This window comes from Callospermophilus lateralis, chromosome X (assembly GCF_048772815.1).
Source record: "Callospermophilus lateralis isolate mCalLat2 chromosome X, mCalLat2.hap1, whole genome shotgun sequence".
Classification (NCBI taxonomy): Eukaryota; Metazoa; Chordata; class Mammalia; order Rodentia; family Sciuridae; genus Callospermophilus; species Callospermophilus lateralis.
This window is the reverse complement of record NC_135325.1, coordinates 32738045-32760492: the sequence shown is the minus strand read 5'-3', so window position 1 is coordinate 32760492 and position 22448 is coordinate 32738045. Positions and strand designations below refer to the sequence as shown.

At 35.2% G+C, this 22448-nt stretch overlaps 2 protein-coding genes across 4 annotated transcripts in view; both read right to left on the bottom strand.

Moving 5' to 3' along the window:
- Window positions 1–22448, bottom strand: part of LOC143639426 (uncharacterized) — an 831269-nt gene that overhangs the window by 450110 nt on the left and 358711 nt on the right.
- Window positions 7682–22448, bottom strand: part of Rp2 (RP2 activator of ARL3 GTPase) — a 44923-nt gene continuing 30156 nt past the window's right edge. For 2 of the 3 annotated variants that reach the window (XM_077107587.1, XM_077107585.1), the window contains exons 4-5: window positions 12995–13080; window positions 8338–10751 (exon numbers count right to left, since the gene is read on the bottom strand). In XM_077107587.1, coding sequence (XP_076963702.1) covers window positions 10668–10751; window positions 12995–13080 — 170 coding nt within the window. In that variant the 3' untranslated portion in view covers window positions 8338–10667. Of the gene's footprint in view, window positions 7761–8337; window positions 10752–12994; window positions 13081–22448 lie in introns of those variants that run through there. The other variant, XM_077107586.1, reaches the window with a different exon arrangement.

The following is a 22448-nucleotide window of genomic DNA, read 5'->3' as shown; positions in this document are numbered from 1 at the left end:
GAAGCTGGGATTGCAAGTTTGAGGCCAGCCTTAGTAAGACTCTGTCTCAACAAATAAAATAGATGGGCTGGAGTTGTGGTTCAGTGGTAGAGCACTTGCCTAGCACATGTGAAGCACTGGTTTGATCCTTAACACCACATAAACATAAATCAATAAAATAAAGGAATTGTGTCCATCTACAACTAAAACATATTTAAAAAATAGAAAGGGGTGGGGATATAGCTTACGGGTAGAGAACCCCTAGTTTAATCCCCAGTAACACACATACACACATACATGACATACATGCACAAAACACCTAGAGAGCTTGATTTAGAAGTTTAAGTGGCATTGACACTGATAGCATTCTTTTTATATACTTTAGTTGTAGATGGACACAATACCTTTATTTTATTTGTTATTTTTTATGTAGTGTCGGGGATTGAACCCAGTGCCTCAAGCATGCTAGGCAAGTGCTCTGACACTGAGCCACAAAACCCAGCCCCCCAATAGCATTCTTATGAGGTAAAAAGGAGGAATAATGCATTTGAGCATCAATGAAAGTTGTGCCAGCTGACTTGATATCTACCTGCTTGCTTCCTATCCCTTAATCAAGTTGGAGTTCTTCCTTTACTTCCTTGGTCACTGAGAAAACATCTTCCTCTCTGGGACCCAGGTTCATACTGTAGTATCAAGCCAAAGGCATCTCGTTACAACCACCTCTTAACACAGATCTTTTCGTTTCCTGGATCTATTCCAAGAAAAAAAAATCATCCAACTAGTCTTTAGAAAGTATTCCCAGGATATTTTTCTGCTTACTGTTGGTCTTTTTTTTTCCTTAATATTTTCTCAGTTGTCAATGGACCTTTATTTTATTTATTTATTTATATGTGGTGCTGAGCATCAAATCCAGTGCCTCACACATGCTAGGCAAGCACTCTACCACTGAGCCCCAGCCCCTGTTCTTTTTCTTTCTACCAACTGTTTTGTTGTTGTTGTTGTTGTCCTTGGTGGTGGTGTTGTTTTGGTATCAGGGTGCTTAACCACTGAGCCAGCCACATCCCCAGCACCCCCCCCCCTTTTTTAAAAGTTTCATTTAGAGATAGGGTCTCACTGAGTTGCCAAAGCTGGCTTTGAACTTGCAATTCTCCTGCCTCAGCCTCCCCAGCCACTAGGATTACAGTCTTGTGCCACCTCATCTGCCTCAATTTAAATACTCTAAGTGTGATTTGGAGAATGGTGTGACTGAGGTGTCTCAGGGAAATTGAAATAGGTCCATCTATTTCCAGTGCGTGTTTCCAGTCCTCTAAAATGACATATGCAGATTATTACAAGGCCCAGGGTATTGTGGCTTGGAAATAGTTGTTTTTTTTCCTTTGTTTTTTTGTTTTGGGTACTGGGGATTAAGTTTAGGGGTGCTTAACCATTAAGCCACATCCTCAGACCTTTTCATATTTTATATATAGAGACAGGGTTTCACTGAGTTGCTTAGTGCCTCACTAAATTACTGAGGCTAGCTTTGAAATTGCCATCCTCCTGCCTCAGTCTCCCAAGTTGCTGGGATTACTGGTATGCACCACTGCACCTGGCCTACCAACTGTTTTTAACCCCCAACCTTTATTTTAAAATGGATAATCTGTTTACAAAGTTCAGAAATAAAAACTAAAAGGTATAAAGCCCCATTCCCACTGTTTTCTTCCCATTTTGGGGGTGGGGTACCAGGGATTGAACCTGGAACACTTTACCACTGAGCCACATCCCCAGCCCTTTTAATTTTTTATTTTGAGAAAGGGTCTCACTAAGTTGCTTAGAGCTTTGCTTAGTTACTGAGGTTGGACTCAAACTTGTGATCCTCCTGCCTCAGACTCCTGAACGGTGGGATTATAGGCATGTGCCACCATGCCCTGGCCCTTCCTTCCTTTATTTTTGTGGTTGTTTTTGTCATTCTAATACTTGGCTAAAGAAGCTTCCCTTTCATCCCCTTGCCTCTTATAGGTAACTTATACTGGTTTGTGTTTGTCCTTTCAGTGGTTCTTTATGCATAGTGTGTACAATATTCCAGACCTTGGTTTTGAAACTTAAAAGATTTCTCCTCAGTACAAAGAGATAAATTTCTGCTTTTGTTGTTGTTTTTAAACTCATGCTTATTTGAATGTTTTTCTCTGTTCATCTTTGATCTTTTTTCCCACTGTTAATGCTTTATACAGTTAACACATTAAGGCTTTCTAATTTCCCGGATGGTCATATGTATTTTGAAAAATAGCCCCCAAGACTTATCGTTTTCCTCTGGAAGAGTGGTAACCAGAGAGTTGGTTTAGGCGCCAACTTACACATTCGCTTTGTTCTTTAGAGGAAAGGTGGCTCAAGAGTTCTCTTTTCTCCTCCTACTTTCCTACCTGAAGGGAGTGGTTAGACTGGATTGGGAAGATTCCAGGATACTAAACTGAACTACAGTTAAAGAATATGGAACTTTCAGAGGAGTTAAGAGCTAAGTGGATGTTTCCATCTTCTGTCAGGAAGCTCCCTTTTGCTTAATCCTCCCTTTGTGGCAGTCATGTCTAGAAGCAGCAGCTCCCACGCCATTAAGACAAACTTACTTTCTTTCCATTCTTCCTCTTTAGTGCTCATAGAAAGAGCCTTGTCACATCAGTGGATAAAGAGCCAGACCTAGAATGTGGGCTTCAGGGGCCTCAGGCCTATGCAGCATAGGAAAATGGCTATCATCAGCCTCATTCCTTACAGTTCTATACTGGAGTTTGAGGCCAAAATCCCAGCAAATGATAAAGGGTTACTTTGCTTTGTATTACACTCTGGGCATAGATTTCCCTGAGACCTCTTAGAAACAGGTAATAGGGCAGGATTCAGGCTCTACTCTATCTTGGCCATATATATCCTAAGCCATTTTGGTCTAATCCCTTCTGAATGATCCTCAGTTCCAAATTTCAAACATTTGACCATAAACAAAACAAGCACTTGACCCACGTTTCAATTTCTTTATCTTACAAAAGAGACCAATAGGGGCTTGGATTGTGACTCAGTGGTAGTGTGCTCGTCTAGCACATGTGAGACACTGGGTTCAAATCTTTGCACCACATAAAAATGAAATAAAGATATTGTGTCCACCTACAACTAAAAAAATAGATACTTTAAGGGGCCAATAATATAGTCTTCACACATGTGATGTGAAGTTTAAGTGACTCAATGTATGCAAAATACATAACACAATGCCTGGCTATTATAGCAGGTGCTCAATAAACAGCTGCTATTAGTTTTACTCTGATTATTACTGAGCATTACAATGCCATGGTTAAGAGCAGAGGTTTTAGAATTAGAGTGCTCTCTGGCCTTGGATCCAGACTCTGTACTTAGCATCTGTTTGGCCACAGGCAAGTTAGCTAAACTCTAAAGCTTCAATTTCCTCAATCATAAAAACATGGATAGTAATAGTACGTTTTAGGGTTGCTGAGAGATTTCATATGTACACTGCTTAACATAGAGCCTGATATATAAGTAGTTGCTGTATCTTAGAAGCATTTCAAAACCCAAACCCATTTAATTTCTGCCATTCAGATAAAGTTGGAGGTACCTCTTTACATATGCTGGAGGAGGTGGGATGCAACATTTACTCATAAAATGCACTTACAGTATTGTAAATTTTAAAATGTGTTGAGGGTAAGGCTGGGGTGTGGTGGTGCATATCTGTGATCCCAATGACTTGGGAGGCTGAGTCAGGAGGATCACAAATTCAAGGCCAGCCTGAGCAGCTTAGTGAGGCCCTAAGCAATTTAACAAGAACTTGACTCAAAATTAATTAAATAAATAAAAAGGGCTGGGGACTTGGCTCAGTGGTTAAGTGACCCTGGGATCAGTCCTCAGTAAAATAAATAAATAAATAACTTGAGAGCAGATCTTGTGTTATGTGTTTTTCCCCCAACAATTTAAAAAATTACACTCACAGAAACAAATTTTGTGAGGGTGAAGGAAGGACACTATCTGAATAAGCATCTACTGTGTTCTGTGGCTTACATTTTTCCTTATATTTAATACTATCGAAAACAATCACAACAGAGCGGGGGTTGTAGCTCAGTTGAAGAGCACTTGCCTAGCATGTGTGAGGCACTGGGTTCAATCCTCAGCACCATATAAAAATAAATAAATAAAATAAAGGTATTAAAAAATAATCACAACAGTACCTATATGTAGTACTATCAGATTTGGAATGAACAATACCATATAAGCCTTAAATGTTGTCCTATCTACAGTGTTACTGTAATAGCCAAGCATTTATTTGCTCTACAAATATATGTTAACAATAAAAGATTTACTATATACCTGACCAAAGATATGTAAAGGAGGTCAGCATTTTTTTTTTTTTTTTTTTGGTATTTCAAGCAGCTGAGATCTGGCTCAAGTCAGAAACTAGCTTTGGACTCTTCAGATTTAAGGACCACATTAATGCACATGGTTTTCTTTTTTCTGTGTTATGCTACCTTTAAAACAGTAATGAAAGTGGGTGATAACATGCCACCTGAATTCTGGTTTATTTCTACCATTGACTCAATGCAAAGAAATACTTTCTAAATAAGAAAATTATAAAATGGTACAGGCCTGTAATCACAGCTACTCAGGAGGTAAAAGCAGAAAAATTACAAGTTTGAAGCCAGCCTCAGAAGCTTAGCAAAATTCTATCTCAAATTTTAAAATTGTTTTAAAAGAAATTACAATTAAGCCTCATCAATGTATTAACACTGAGGAAACAGAAAGAAAAAAACATTTAAGATAAATAAGAATGTAAATTTAGAATTATACTTTTATTTCAAATTTTAGATTTTTAGCCCTTATTCTAGGAAGGAAAGAAAAGCCATTGTTAGCAATATTCACCCCCAAATTTGGAACTACCCAAACACTTTCTTCGACAGTCTTGCACATTTTATTGATGATACCAGTGCTCATCCCTGAACACCCCAATGGAAAGATGTCAAAAGATAAAGAGGATAACAGATCTGAGAGGGATCAAGTGACTAACTGTTCCCACAAGCCCAAAGCAAGTATCTGACTGCTTTTTCATTTTAACTGAGTCCCAGCATCAACAAATCACCACTCTGGCTTTATGTAATATGTTTCCCAATTGAATAAAAGAAGCTTGAATATAAAAACACACTGCAGATAAAATTTAAGTCAGAAACTTCCCTGCTTTTATCTGTTTCCAAAGAACATTATTGATATTCTTAAAGTTTCCCAGGAGCCTTAGTGGGCAGAAACTGTAGTTACTACTTCAACATGAAGCAAGCCAAAAAAAAGTAGCTTAATATTATAGGCTGTTTTTCCCCAAAAAAATCAATCAAGGAGAGGAATTACAAAAGAGACTAAAATCTGATCTGTAGAATTGAGACACTAGATTATGACCCATTTAATCAAAAGTATGTATTAAACATTGATCACTTCACTGGATCCTAAGTCCCATTGAAGTAATACAAAGATTTCCAAGTCTTGATTCTAGGACTTGGGGACCTAACAGTCTAAGATGGAGCTTCTCAAAATTTAATGTGTATGTGAATCCCCTGAATATTTATTAGTAGATGATTACCCAACAGATCTGGAGTGGGGCTGGGGATTCTAATCAGTTCTTAGGTGGTGCTGATGCTGCAGGTCCACAAACCACACTTCGAGTAGCAAGAGAGGCACGGATAAAGAAATGGAATAATGTGTTAGGTATTTGGAAATCTATATGGAATACTATGTGAGCACCAAGCAAGGAATGGGCTTTGTATCTGTGTTAGAAAAGACTTCACATAGGAGGAGACTGCTGGGCTGAGTCTTATTTTCCTAGTAATCACCAGGGGAAGTCAAGAGTCCCACACTACAGTTCATTTACTATATGGTGAACTGGACAGGCCATTTAGACTTCCATCCCTCAGTTGTCTTTCTCATTTGCAAAATAATGGATTGAAAAAAATCAAACCCTTCATGGCCCTATAAATGGACAACTCTCATTAGATAAATTTTAAAATCATTTAATATAAGAATATTTGTTTAAAAGTTAGGGTGAAAGAGTATAAAAGGTTCTATTAATGAGCCTAACAAACTGACCTACAAATGAAAGTACATCAATCAATAAGAAAACAGCACTTAAGCCTTAACAGCCTCTTATACTTGTGTTTTCCTATTCAGCTGCCTACTTGTAGCCAGGCATGTGGCCTCACAGCTGAACTATTTTAAAAGAACACCACACTCATTTGCTCAGCACAATAATACTTAACATTTATAAAGTACCTTTCATTTTCAAGGTACTTTACAAACATCAGTTAATTACTTGTCACACAATTTGCAAGTTAATTTTCATTAGTCCAATTACAAGTGGACTAGATTAAATTAAAACAGTGAAGGCAGGCCACAGAGGGAGGATCAGAGCCAAGGTGAGAATGCTGGGGGCTCTTTACCGCCTATGCTCATAATTTATTTGTAGGTGAGAACTAGCCCTCACCAGGAAAGCATAAAGTCACTAGAAATGGAAAAAAATGTAATTTCTGAACATCTTACTGAAGCTTGCCACCAAGAGCCCAAATGTCATATAAGGAAAGAGATGAAGTATTATAAAGGCTTATTTACACCTCCCCTCAAACATTCTATATACCAAAAGAGAAAAGCAAGCCAACACTCAGTGACTCCATTTTCAAAAAAAGTTTTCATTATGTTAGTCCATTGCTGTAACAAATACTTGAGATAAATCAGCGCGCGCGCGTGCGCGCGCGTGTGTGTGTGTGTGTGTGTGTGTGTGTGTGTGTGTGTGTATGTGTGTGTGTGTGTGTGTGTTTTACTGGAGATAGCTTCCTGGGCTCCATCCCCAGGCCTTATTTATTTATTTAGGTACTGGGTATTGAACCCTGAGATGATTTACCACTGAGCCACATTTCCAGTCCTTTTAGTTTTTACTTTGAGACAGGGTTTCAATAAGTTGCTTAGGGCTTCACTACGTTGCTGAGGCTGGTTTTGAACTTGTGATCCTCCTGCCTCAGGCTACTGAGATATTGGGATTTCAGATGTGTGCCACCACGCCTGAACCCCATCTTTTTAAAATTTTGAGATGGGGTCTAACTCAGTTGTGGAGGCTGGCCTCGATTTGTGATCCTCCTATTTTGGCCTCCCAAGTTGCTGGGATTTCAAGTATATGCCACCACACCCAGCTTATTAATCAACTTTTAAGTAAGAAAGGTTTATTTTAGCTCATAATTTCAGAGGTTTCATTCCATAGTTAATTGAGTCTGTGGCAAGGTAGTAAATTATAGTGGGGCAAAGATGCTCATCTCATGGAGCCAAGAAGCAAAAAAGAGAGACAGGGAAAGAAGAGACCAGGATCCCAATATCCCCTCCAAGGGTCTATTATACCCAATGACCTAACTTACTTCCACTAGGTATACCTCCTTAAGGTTCAACCATCTCCCAATAGCATATATGCAGGCAACTATGCCTTTAGCACACAGGTCTTTGGGAGATAGTCCAGATCCAAACTATAGTACATTACTGTAATTCACATGAATTTTGGCCTTTTTAATATACTTTTAAAGGATAAAGTATTTTCTAGAATGTGTTTTGAAGGCATAATCATACCCTAATTGCATACCTACTCTTTCTATAGAGAATAGTTAAATATATCCTTTATAAATGAGAAAAATACATCTTAGACATCAAGAATTTTATACGATGGGAAGCAATTTTATTGTTTTCTTGTGATTTCTCTTTTATCCCCAATGTTCCAAATGTCCTCAAAGTACGTGTAGAACCTTTTTGGTAGAAATAAAAATAAAGAATATTATTTTAAAAACTAACCAATCTGCCATTTCAGTACTTCTGATTTACAGACTAGGAGAGGGAGGAGTTTGGTATAAAAGGTTGATGAATTTGATAGTAATTTTAAAATGTCAATTTGTATAAACCTGAAATTATATCATAATTTTTTAATATGGAAGAAAACGATGCCTCATCTTAGTAATTATTCAGTCATAATAAAATGTGATTAGCAAAGGAAGCATTATATGGAAATTCCTTAGATTAAAATAGGTTTTCTACTTCCTTTGTATTTCTCCAGAGTGCCTTGTGTACAAATGTACACACACAGCATACAGCTCATTTCTTCTAAGACATAGAACTAGACCATTTTATTTTGTTTTCAGTATTAAAAACTTGCGTCAAATTTTGGCATGTACATGAGTAAATGTATGCTATAAAAGTGCTCTTTAAAAATTAGTGTTAAGCCATTTTCATTTTAACATTTATTACAAATCACATTTTATAAACACTAGATAAATTACATATAACAGCTACACATAAATATGCAGAAGCAAAACAAAACAGCAGTATTTTAACACAAGAGAAATAAACTAATATGTGTAAACATGTACAACTTAATAAAATTACTAAGTCTTCATTGCTATTTTTTATGAATTCAGAAGGTATTCAGAAACAAATTCAGTACATTGATTACTATCAAAGTTTAGAATTATAAAAACAAACTATCATAGCACTACTTATTTGTAAAAATCTTTTCAAACAGTCAGAATCCAAATGACTGTCTTTAAAGACAAATTAAACTTGGCTGAAAGCTCTTATCCAACTGAAGAATAGAAAATTAACTTTGGTTAACAGATACTAAGTTTAGTGGAAAATCTTAAATCAACATCTCCCTATGTGTTAGTTATATTCCTGAGTTTTTGCTAAAATATGATAGATAAAAGAACTCAGTTCATAGCTTTGCATAAAATTGTATTTTAGGTTTGAAAAAAGTATCATGATTATTTTAAATATGAATAGTGCTTAATAATATAATTATGAAAGGAATGAATATAGTTAATTTAGCTTAAGAGAAAAGTTAATGTCCTCTTGACCACTATTTGCAAAGATCATTGGTAAATTATGATCCAAATTATATTAAACATTTTTGTTTATGCCTTATGAAATTATATTGTTTTTGTAGAATAGAAATTAAATGATTCTATAGAAAGAAATTAAATGATGCAGTGCTAATAGCATGAGGCCAGGCACAGTGTGGATTCTCAATGTTACATACTAATTTAAAGTGAAAATTTTTTTAATGAATATTATTTCTGCATGTTAACAAATTCCATATAGTAGTTATAAGTTAACCTGAATATATCCAAAAACATTTGAAACATGAAAATACATTTTCAGTTAACAGTCATAAAAGTAATTTTTACAAGTGGCCATTTTCGGTCTTAGTTTTATCAAAATAGAATTAAATTTCAGATTCTTTTTAAAAACAGTGCCACAAAAGCCATTTTCCTATTAGCTGCTATATGAGTTGTGGATGGCAGGTTCAGTATCTTCTCACAAGATCAACCCATCAACACCTTCTGAATTAATTACTTTAGATCAAATTATACTCCTTAAGTTTCTCCTAAAAATTGAACCTGTGCATCTGAGGATTAGGTCCAAGAATGTGAGTAAAAATGTGAATTTCTGAACAAGTATATCTCCCTTGCATCCTGGAAAATTACTATGGTCAGATGGATTTGAGAAATAATGCTTTGACACAACCAAAATGATTTTACCATATTGACCATTACTTGGCATGAATGGCAAATCTAATGAAAATCAAATGTATGAAGCTTTTCAATAACCTGCATAGCTTATCATCATGTCTAAGTATTTCTTACCTAAAAGCCACAAGGTTATGTTCTAATTATCTTGATAGCCCAACAAGAGCTGATCAAACAGCAATTACCTTTGTAAAAACTGCTGGTGAGTGGGCCTCTATAGTCTTAGTGTTGCATATACTATTTCTTACTAAGAAGTATGAGTCACCTAGCAGTTGTATTAAAAAACTAAACAAAGTGGAATTTATTCAAATAGTCATACTACTTATAAAGTAGTTTTTAAATAGCTATACCAACATTAGTTAGTAGTTATTTGCAAAGCTGGTTATCACATGCCTATTTCTTCTTTTTCCTTTTGAAATGGAGATCTCACTATGATGCCCAGGCTGGACTTGAACTCCTGAGCTCAAGTGATCCTCCTGCTTCCACTTCCGATGTAGCTGGGACTACATGCACACACCATCATACCCAGCTTTCAAATGCCTATTTCTTTAAAAAACTCAGTTTACAAATTATATTACAGTATTATATCAGTTCCATGTACAAAATGTCACTAGTCATATAATACAACTAGGAGGCAAATATTTAACTGGATATGTATACATGAAAAAATGTGCATATGTTCATTCTAATTTATCAACTAGTAACAAATATATCTAAATTAACAAAAAAGATAAAATAAGCCATGAAATGTATCTCTAACAAATATCATGGAGCACTGAGGAAAGTTGGAAAGTTTAAATTATTAGAGATTTGAAAGAACATTTAATTAGGATTAAAGTTACAAATTGATAGCCACTTACAGTTTTTAATGAGAGTATTATTTGCAGAGCAACAAAATCATAAACTCATTGAAGTAGGTTAAATAGTTTTTAAGCTGATTAAAACTACTTAATTTAAATGAACTATTTCTGAACCTCAAGTAAACGATGCTATATTCAACATGTTATTAAAAATAACCTTTAGCAATTTCAGCATTAGTAAAAATTACTGCTAATACAGAAAAGCTTATTATCAAACTCTATACACAGAAGTTGGAAAAGGCTTAATACCAAGTCCTTGGTTCCACATTGCATTTCATATTCCCATCTGTATATCAGCAAAGTTGTAGAAGCTGTCTACATCTCCAGATGCTTTTTCCTTGTTTTCTGATACAAACATCTATTTTAAATATAGAAGAAACAAAAATAAATATTGTGACTCTTAAAAGCCACATCATCAACAGAACAAAGGCACAAACTTATTATTTAAAAGGAATTAAAATACATCATTTATAATATTTAATCTGTAGATTTTCTGTAGAATCCATTCAATATCGTTTCAATAGCTGCAATGTAAATTAAGCTCTTATAAAAGCACTTATGATATAATTAAGGTCTTCATTTTCATAATACTTCAGTTTTATTTTATTATACCTGGAATCTTACTGTTTAATGCAAAATATTATGAAAGCTACTGAATAAGAAAGCTTATTTAAAGAAAAAGTACTCTTTGTTTCTTCTATTTTGTAATAAGAAATCTCAATAGTCTGAGAAGCAAAATTAAAGATTATGTTTTCAAAGCTGCTAAAGATGTTATTACTAATTTTATCTTTCTTATTTTTCATGGTACTGGGGATTGAACCCAGGGTCTCCTGCATACCAAGGAAACACTCTACCACTGAGATACACATTTTTTGGAGACAGGGTCTTACTACATTGCCCAGGCTGGCTTCAGACTCCTGGGCTCAAGCAATCCTGCCTTGGCCTTCCAAGTAGCTGGGATTACAGACATGTGCCACTGCACCCATTATTCATTACTAATTTTAAATGAACTATTTTCTGAACATCGATAAAGCAGTACTCATTAGAACCATTCCTACAATATTTACAAATATTGGCCAGGAAGGAATTAGAGAAGTCCTGGGTTCTATTCTAGCTTTATCATAAGCTAGCTGTATGGTGTTGGAATTTAATACGCTTCTCTCAGCTGTTTCCATACATGTAAAATGAGAAAGCTGGATGATATGCTCTCCAAAACTTTCAGCTCTAAAGTGACTCAGTCATATAACCATTTTATCTCTCAGTTTCCTTTTATATTCAATCTGGTATTTCCCCTCTCCCTTAGTACTATTGTGATAATAAAATGAGACAGAAGAAAAAAGTGCTTTAGATTTTGCAAATTCAAGATATAGGACAAAATAAAAAACTTCCTCCCAGATATTTATCAAAAAACAGTCAATTATGCCCAGCAGCTTGGGAGGCTAAGGCAGCAGGATTGTGAGTTCAAAGCCAGCCTCAGCAAAAATATGGCTGGGGAAGTGACTAAGTGGTCGAGTGCTCCTGAGTTCAATCACTGGTACCAAAAAAAAAAAGCCAATTACATATTCATTCATTTAATCCTCTTTTATATGTTTGGGTTTTTTATTATATTAAGCTTTTCATTAAAGGTTTTATTGAAAAACTTTTAAGCATACAAATGCAAAAGTTTATAGTGACTTTTTTTTTAACTTTAAAAAATTTCATTTTAGTTATATACAACACCAGGATATACCCTGACATAATCACAGAAGCACAGAACACAACCCACTACATTTTAGTCCCTAGCACTCCCCCACAACTCCCTACTCCCCTCCCTCCACTCCAGACATCCCTCTATCCCTCTTCAATCCCTCCACTCCAGACATCCCTCTATCCCTCTTCAATTCATATATATATATATATATATATATATATATATTTTAATTAGTGTCTGCAACGATACACCCAATGTCAGGCCCCACTGTGCCTCATCTATGCACGCACATATGAAAGTAAGTCAGATTCATTCCACTGGTTTTCCCGTTTCCTGTATGTTCTTCCTCCTCCTCCTCCTCCTCCTCCTCAATCACCTTCGTCAACTCTACTGATCTTTCTTTTATTTTGATGAAATTCCTTAAGTGTAAAATTCTTAGCAACATACCACACTTAGAAAATGCCCACATGTGATATTTCTAGTTAGTCCTCAATTTCAATTTTTGGTGATAAATTACTGAAGCAAATAAGAATGATCTTGTGTAACAAAATTGTCCATCTAAAGAATATAATTTTAGAAATAAAATGCTTTTCAATATATAATATTTTTTAAATGCAAGGGACATAAAGAGACATTTGACGACAGTTTACTTTAGAAACTTTTACTATGTACTATTGAAGGTTTTTAATAAGCAGATTCTTAATTTCTAACCATTTAAAACAATTAAAAATTTTAGTTTGGCAAGGAAAAAAATCAAAACTAGTTCCCAATTATTTACCATAGGTTCTAAGAATTATGATGTGCTGTTGTTTTTAATTCCAAGGAACACCAAAGATAAAAATACTACTTGATCATAAGGAAAGGAGATGAAAGTAAAGTTTAGATTGAAATATAGTAATGAAGTCTTGTACCTTGGTCCCATTGAATATCTCATTTACAATATGTTGACATCCTTCTACAGCACCATCTCCATTAAACTCCAAGGCAATCACAGGACCTATAAGCAAACCCAAGAAGTGTTTTCTTAGTATGAACACAAATATATTTCAAAATTAATCTTTGTATTCTTCCCTGAAGAATCTCCAGCATTTTCCTTGGGGGCGAGAGAAAAGGAAGAGGGAAGTAGACAGATGGGGCTTATCATCTCAGTTTCTTCTTCCTACACTAATCATAAAACAAATTAACATTGTCTCATTTCATGATGAATAGCTGCAGTGCTATTATAGGACTAGTGTCACATTTTTAAAGTGTTGTAAATAGTCTGGCTTTTCTGGGGTTTATTCTTCTATAAAAGCCACAGAATCTACACTGATTTAGCAGTACAAAGAATACTTGATAAAATAGCAAATAAGATCAAAAGCAATCCAAGTCAACATAAGTAGGTCTTGCCAGGCAGCCAGCCTTGCTTCCAACTCTCCTACTTACCAGCCAAGTTTTGGGCCATCAACAATGGAGCTAAGCCAAATAGGAATTGAGGCAAGGCACCAATGCCCATCTGAAAGTATTTTCCTTGAGTGTGTCTCAAAGCTACATTCTAGGAAAAAAGATCTTTTTTTTTTTAAATCCTTTGAATAGAAGGATATGTGTCTCCTTTCCCTTACATTAATTTGAACAATTTTAAAACTCTCTGTACTTTAAATTTTGGGGTAGAGATTCATGATTTAATCTTTGGTAAGCTTGGATTGAAATGCAGAATTGGCACTACTGGTGTTAAATTGCTGGCAAGCATAGCCATAAATTACATGAGCAAAACATGCCCTTTAATTCAATTAATACTTATTCAAATTTAACTGCATCCCTAACAGATTTAATTTTTATTTCCTACAGTGATTGGGAAGTCCTGACCTCCAGGGAATTACAAATTTCTTTTTAAAAAGACATAAGCTCATTAAACAAATACAAAACAACACAGAATAATGAAGTACTAAGCATGAAATACCAAGGTGAATCAGTATGAAATACTAAGTTGAGTGTAGCCATGTGCCACAGGACAAAGCACGAGAATGAGAAAGAAAAGATCACACTACATGGGGCACCAAAATAACTGAAGGCTTATGATTTAATACAGACAACATATACAGAAAAGGCAGGATATATAGCAGTCAACTATGCACTTAGACACGGAACAAATTAAAGTATGAGTTTTTCAGCATCACAGTGTATAGATCAAGATAAGTACTGGGTAAAGAAAAGAGGGTAACTGGGGACTTTTTTTTTGCTCTCAGCAGGCTCTGTGAAGATAACATTAAGAGGGCATCAAATGGAGCAAGAGATAAATGAGGTAAAAGTAGGAACAATTCTAAAGGGAGGCTTAACAGGAAAAGGTTCTTAGTTTAGAGAACCTACTTCAACTCATAGATCTGTTTAGAAAGTTTGATATGTCATGTAAAAAGATAAATGTTGAGGTTAAAAAAAACTAAGAAAAATGTTTACCTAAGAAGTGTTATGGTTTGGATTTTAAATATCCCCCCAAAAGCTCATTTGTTGAAGGCTTGGTCCCCAGTGCAATAGTGTTCAGAGGTAGGGCCTTTGGAGGGTGACTGAATCATGATGGCTCTGACTACATGAATGGATTAACCCTCTTATGGATTCATAGCTTAAGGGGTTTGAGGGGTTGGGGCCTTGTTATAAAAGTGAGCTCACTCTCTGTTTCCTGACCACCATGAGGTGGGCAGCTTTGTTCCACCATGCACTCCCCAGCATGATGTTCTGTCTCACCACAGGCCTAGAAATACTGGAGGCAGATGGCAGTGGACTGAAACCATGAACCAAAGTGAATCTTTCCTTCTTTAAGTACTCAGTTATGGAAAGCTGACTAACACAAGGAGAAAAGAGGGGGCCAGGTGGAAAGGACAGGAATAGAAGTGAAACTGCTCTGAATATACCTTTCTAAATATATTTTTGACATTGGATATCATATCAACACCTCAAAAAACAAAATTAAATATGGGGGCTAAAAAGCAAAAGCAGTTCCAAAAAGTAAAAACAAGCTGAAACAAATGAATCTAACTGCATATTAAGTTAGTGACATGACCACACAGAGAAAATAATTATTCCAACCAACCTTACGAGGCAATATTTTGCCTGTACACCCTCAGTGGAATATGGTCTAAGGATAAAAAGATAGAAGGAAATCTTAAAATTTCAGTAATCTCAATTTTAGTAGTAAAATTTGCTGTTATTCTGAAACTATTACATGCATATTATAGGATAAGTTAAAGCATATTATAAGGAACCAAGATTTTCAGAACAAAAGTATTATAAAATGGAAAAAAAATTAAATAAGAAACATATTAGCTGTGAGTTGGTGCTATAGTTTGGATATTAAATGTCCCCCAAAGGCCCATGTGTTAGAGGCTTGGTCTTCAGACCATGGTGCTATTTAGAAGTAGTGTAAACTCTAAGAGGAAGTGCCTAGTGGGAGGTCTTAGGTCACTGGGGGCTTTCCTTCAAAGGTGATTGTGGGACTCTGGTCTCTTTCTCTTTCTCCCTTTCATTCCAGCCCATGAGGTGAACAGGCTTCCTCTGCCACATGCTCCTGCCATGGGATGCTGTGCTCCAATAGGCCTAAAGCAACAGGGCCAATTGGTCATGGCTGAAACCTCCAAAACTGTGAGCCAAAACCAAACCTTTCCTTTTTAGTACATTGATTATCTCGGGTATTTTGTTATAATAATGGAAAGCTAACTAACGTAGTTGGGGATTGTTAAAGCTGGGTGATAGGCATGCGGGTTTGTTATACTATTCTGGTTTTTTTTATATTTAAATTTTTTTCATTAAAAATAAAAGATCTGGGGGCTGGGGTGTGGCTCAGTGGTAGAGCACTTGCCTGGCATGTGTCAGACACTGGGTTAGATCCTCAGTACCACATAAAAATAAATAAAAATAAAACAAAGGTATTGCATACATCTACAACCAAACTTTTTTTTTTAAATAAAAAAGACATGACTGGCAAGTTTAGAAAGGTCTTGACAGAGAAGAGCTTCCTATATATTTTTTAATAAAACACAGCTAAGTTAACCTTATAAAAGAGAAGCCTATAATCTTAATTTTTTCATTTAGAAATGTCAATGTGAACTCATGATCTCTTTTGCTTTAAAACAAAAAAACCTTAGTTCTGGCTGAATCTACTGGTAAATACTAGAAGAAATGACAACCCAGTAATAAGTAGCACCTGTATTTCTAAACATCATTCTCCACTAACAAGAACTAAATAATTTTTAAAAATAGATAATTCCATGTCTAGGAAAAGAAATGGATTAAGATCAACCTGGAACACCTTTTTTTCTGGTACTGGAAATCAAACCCAGGGTCTCATATATACTAGGCAAGCAACTATATTTTCAGTCTGATTTGGAACATCTTGTTGAGCCAAAAAGCAATGAAGCTATCAAAGGCTAATGGAATTATATCAAAAGGACACAGAAACCAGTCTTAAGGGGCTCCTGCTGGCCAAAGATGAGACATGGTAAATAATTCCTGCAGTTTATTAAAACACTGATATATAAAAATTCATGAGTTCATAATTATATTTAGAAAAAGAAACAAAACTCACCATATACCACTGGAGTCTGCCAGGGTACCAATTCATTACTGTCAAAATTGATGTTTATTTTTCTCTTTATTTATTCTGCTTTTCTAATATGAAGCATATTTCAAGTTAGCTAAACACCTCTGGCATACAAGGAGAAATTCTGTTAATGTCCATTAATAAATGCAGACAGAGGTAGTGATACAATTAGAAACTGGTCATTTTGCAAATCCTATTAAAATAACTGGTTTAGGCAAAAATCACATTGTTTTCAGCATCCTATAGGGATGCTAAATTGATAAGGTCATTACCACCTGAATCCACTGATCAATTTTAGCATGACTGAAAGTACAACAATCAAACATGATTTACCTTCTCATTTAAAGCAAAAGAAAATAGTACTGCCTATGAAGAATTCTTGCCAATAAAATAATTAAACCTGAATGTAAATAAGGCTTTGATCTAACTTCTAGTCTATAAGAAACATAGAAGAACAAATTAGTCCCAAGAATACTAAAAGACAGTTGACCAACTGTTTTCAAAAAGACAAAGGCATGAAACAAAAAGAGGAGGAAGGATATCTGTTTTTGGTTAAGAGATAAATACAAAACAACCTATTACAATGAGTGGGTCTATTTTGGATCTGGATCAAATTAACTGTAAAACTACACAAAGAATTCTGTTAGATAATTGGGGTAATTTGCATACAGACTGGATATTAGATGATCTTACAGAATTATTGTTAACTGTTAACTGTTAGATGCATTGTGGTTACTTAAGAAAATATCTGTTTTTAATTTTGTTTTCTTTCACATAGACACTGAAATGTTTAGGGATGAAATGACAGGACAAATCAAAATTTGATTAAAAAGAGATTATAGATTTTAATTTTTGTACTGGGGATTGAACCCAGGGGCACTTAACCACTGAACAACATTTCAAGCCCTTTTTATTTTAAATTTTGAGACAGAGTCTCACTAAGTTGCTGAGGCTGGCATTGAACTTTTGATCTTTCTGCTTTCTGCTTCAAGCCTCCTGAGCCACTGGTATTACAGACATGTGCCACTGCACCAGGCAGATTATATAAAGAATGAGAAAAAGGTAAGAAACTAGGGGATGGGACACATGGGGTCATTAAACTCTACTTTTGAGTAGAGGCAGTACATAAGGAAATTTCCAAAAGCACTGAAATAAAAAGCTGTTAATAAAATGTAGGATTCCAGTTTCACAGAGTAGAAAGTGTGAACTAAGGCAGAATAGAGAATACTTTTATTCAGAATTAATACAAGAAAGTACTGGACTTTTTTAAAGTTTAGGCATTTATTACTGAAATTTCCTGTTTTCTATAAGGAGAACAGAATGTAGAATACAGAAATACAATTTTGGTAGAATTACATAGGCATGCAATTTAGTTAATATTCTTTAACTAGAATATAATGAACTTCTAATAAGCAACATAATAATATTCTGATGTACCAGTGCACCAGTTTTGATTAACATGTGGATAATCCTAAATTTAAAAAACATTACATTGTGGAAAATACATTTTCACTCCACAATTACAGCTGGAGATCTCAACACTACTGTCTCACCAGTGTTAGGAACAAGGTAGCAGAAAATGAGCAAGCATACAGATGATTTAAATAGCACTATCCATCAAGCTCACCTAGTGGTCATTTATAGAACATTCCACCAGCAACAGCAGGTACACATTCTTTTCATATGCACAGGGAATATTCACAAAGATAGACCATATCCCGTGACATAAAACAAACTCACTAATTAAAGAAAACAGAAATCATACAAATATGCATTCTTGGACCATAAGAGAAAAACATGGAAATCAATAACAAATAAATCTGGGTAATCCCCAAATGTTTGGATATCATATTTCTAAACAATACATGGATCAACAGAAAAGTCTGAATGGGAACTAAAAATGTTTTTAACTAAGTCAAGGGTCAACATACTTTCTCTGTAAAGGGCCAGATAGGAAATATTTTAGGCTTTGTGTGCTATAGTGTCTGTCACGAATCAATAACCAATCAACTCTGCTGTTGTATCACAAAACATAACAGATAAAAGAATGAGCATGGCTGTGCTCCAATAAAACTTCATTTACTACAGCAAACAGTGGGCCATATTTTGCCAAACCCCGAATTTAATGAAAATGAAAATATATATATTGAAATTTTCAAGATATAACCATAGTACTTAAAGAAAAAATTTTAACATTAAATATATACACAGATGATCCTCATTGGCAAATCCCTTTATTGTGAATTTGCCTACTTGCTAAAATTATTTGTCAAATCAATACTTGCAGAAAATCAATACTTGCAGTGTTTTCATGTTTTTTCTTGGACTTGCAGAGCTGCAAAAAACTTGACTTCCCTGATGTGAATGTTCCCATCTGAAGCTGAACAAGCAGATGCTCTCCGCCTTCTTGGTTCAGCTCTCATACTCTAAACAAGTGTTCAGTTTTGCCGTCTGGGTAGTGCCATATTTTTCATATTTTTATGTTTTCCATGATTTCACTATTTAAAATGGTCCCCAAACATGGTGCTGAAGTGCTTCCCAGTGTTCCTACACTGAGGAAGGCTTTTCTGAACCTCATGAGAAAATATGCATTAGATAAGCTTCTAAGTTGTAAATACTGTTAGATGTGATTTCTTAAAAAAAAAAAAAAAACTTTATGTGGTGCTGATGATGGAACCCAGTGCCTCACACGTGCTAAGCAAGCACTCTACCACTAAGCCACAACCCCAGCCCTATGATTTCAATGTTAATGAATCAACAGTATAGTGCATCTAAAATCAGTAACCTATGCTCAAACCTAAAGAAACAAGAAAAAGAGCAAATAAAATCTAAAGCTAGTGAAAAGAAGGAGATAAATATCAGAGTAGAAATCAATGAAATTGAAAAGAAAATCAATAAGGAAAAATCAGACAAAAAGCTATTTTTTTGAAATTATCAATAAAATGATCAACTTTATATGAAAAGATGATGAACACTACTAATCATCAGGGAAATGCAAATCAAAACCATAATGAGATTTCAACTCTTACACGTCAGAATGCTATTATCAAATAGATAAGTGCAGTGGCACATGCCTATAATTCCAGTGATTTGGGAGGCTGAGGCAGGAGGATTGCAAGTTCAAGGCCAGCCTCTCAGCAAGTTAGCGAGGTCCTAAGAAACTCAGTGAGAACCCGTCTCAAAATAAAAAGTGAAAAGGGTTGTGGATGTAGCTCAGTGATAAAGCACCCCTGGGCTTAATCCCCAGTACCAAAGGGGATATGGAGCAAAGAGAACCCTTGTGCACTGTTGATGGGACTGTAAATTTCTATAGTCATATTGGAAACCAGTTACTCAAAATATTAAAAATATAATTATCATATGATCCAGTAATTCCATATATACAAAGTATAGAGTCAAGAGAAATAAAATCATTATCTGGGAGACATATTTGCCCCCCATGTTCATTGCATCATTACTAATAATAGCAAAGACTTGGGATCAACCTAAGTATCTGCTGACAGATGAATAGAGAAAGAAAATGTGGCATACATATAAAAAGAATATTATTCAGCAATAAAAAGAAGGAAATCCTGCCATTTGAACCTGGAGGGCATTATGCTCAATGAAATAAATCAGAAAAAAGTAAGACAAATACTGTATGGTCTTACTTAGATGTGGAATCTAAAAGTTGAACTCACGGAAATATAGAAACAATGATGGTTGCCAGTGGATGGGGGAAATGAGGAGATATTAATCAAAGCATACAAACTTTCAATTTTGTATAAGATGAATAAATTGAGGATAGGTATGTAGCTCAGTGGTAGAATGCTTGCCTAGCATACACAAGGCACTGGGTTTGAAGAGACAAGTGTCTAGACTAATGGGAGCATTAGAGTGAGAGAGAGAGTGATGGGGAGGGGTCTCAAATTAGCAACAGCAGAAATGAAAGAAAGACATCACTACTGATCACACAGGCAATAAGGAAATACTATAAACAACTCTATGCCCATGGATTCAATAACTTAGATGAAGTCCAACAATTCCCTGAAGACACAAACTATAAAATTCACTCAAGAAGAAAAAATAGTCCAGAGTCCTATATATAATAAACTAATTAAATTTATAGTTAAAAGTCTTCTAAAGAAGAAATCTCCAGGCCCAGATAATCTCACTGGTGAATTCTACTATACATTTAAGGAAGAAATTATACTAATTTTCAGCAGTCACTTCAAGATCATAAAAGAGGAGGTTGGGTACATTTTATGAGGCTAGCATTATCCTAATGCAAAACCCAGATAAAGACATTATAGAAAAGGAAAACTACAGACCAATATCCTTCATGAGCAAATATGCAAATACCCCCACAAAATATTAGCAGGCTAGGGTACTGTCCAGTGGTATAGTGTGTGCTTAGCATGCACAAGATGCTGGGTTCAATTCCCAGTACCAAAAAATAAAACCAAAAAATACACATATATTATCAAACTGAATCTAGAAATATATTAAAAGGGATAATATGTCATCATGAAGGAGGTTCGTCTCAGGAATACAAAGCTGGTTCAACATTCAGTTATTAATAAAAGTCATTTACCAGATTAAATGAATAGTAAAAATATGATCACATTGATAAATGCAGAAAAAGCATTCAACAAAATTTGTTATCCATGAATAATAAAAACACAGCAAACTAGGAATAGACAGAAACTCCCATAACACAACAAAGGTATGTGTGAAAAAACTACAAATGGCATCATTCTTAATGGTGAGACTGAACATTTGTACCCCGAGAGAAGGAAAAGATGTCCTCTCTCACTACTCTAACTACATCACAGTGAAATCCTAGCCAGTATAATAATGCAGGAGAAAGGAATGAAAAGCATACATATAGAAAAATAAGAGCTGGATGCAGTGGTATATGCCTACAATCCCAGCAACTCAGAAGGATGAGGCACAAGGATCCCAAGATCAAGGGCTTCCTCAGCAACTTAGAAGATCCTGTCTCAAAAAAAAAAAAAAAAAAAAAAAAAAAAAGGACTAGGGATGTAACTCAGTGGTAAAGTACGCCTGGGTTAAATTCCCAGTACAAAGAAAAAGAAAAAGAAGAAATAGAATTGGTTCTATTAACAAATGGCATAAATACCTAGAAAATGTACCATGGTTATGTAAGCTATTAAAACTAGGAAAACTCCTTAAAAGGTAGATGGGAGCTATTTGAATTATCTTGACAATTTTCCCATGAACCTAAAATTATTCCAAGATAAAAAGGTGATTAAAAGAACAGGAGATAATCATGACACACCTGTTACAAAACTGATAAAAGGCTATGCCTTTTAGTGGTACAGCACTTGCCTAGCATACATGAGGCCCTGGTTTCAATCCCCAACACCAAAAAGGAAAAAAAAAAAAAAGAAAGAGAAAACTGACAATACAAAATGCTGGTAAGGATGCATAAGAACAGGAATTCTCATTAATAGCTGGCAAGAATGCAAAATAGTATAGCCACTTAGGAAAAGAGTGTTGTAATTTCATTCATATATATGTATATATATTCTCACTATATTACCCTGGCTGGCCTCAAATTCTAGGTCAAGCATCAGCCTCTCAAGTTACTGGGACTATAGGTATGCGTCATCACACCCAGAAGTTTGGTAGTTTCTTATGAAGTTAAACAAATACTTACCCTACCACTTGACAGTCCCACTGCTGTGTGTTTACTCAAGCAATTTGAAAGGTTAGGTATACTCTGAAACCTATATATACAATTTATAGCAGCTTTTATTCATAATTTGCAAAAACTGGAAACACAGCGTTCC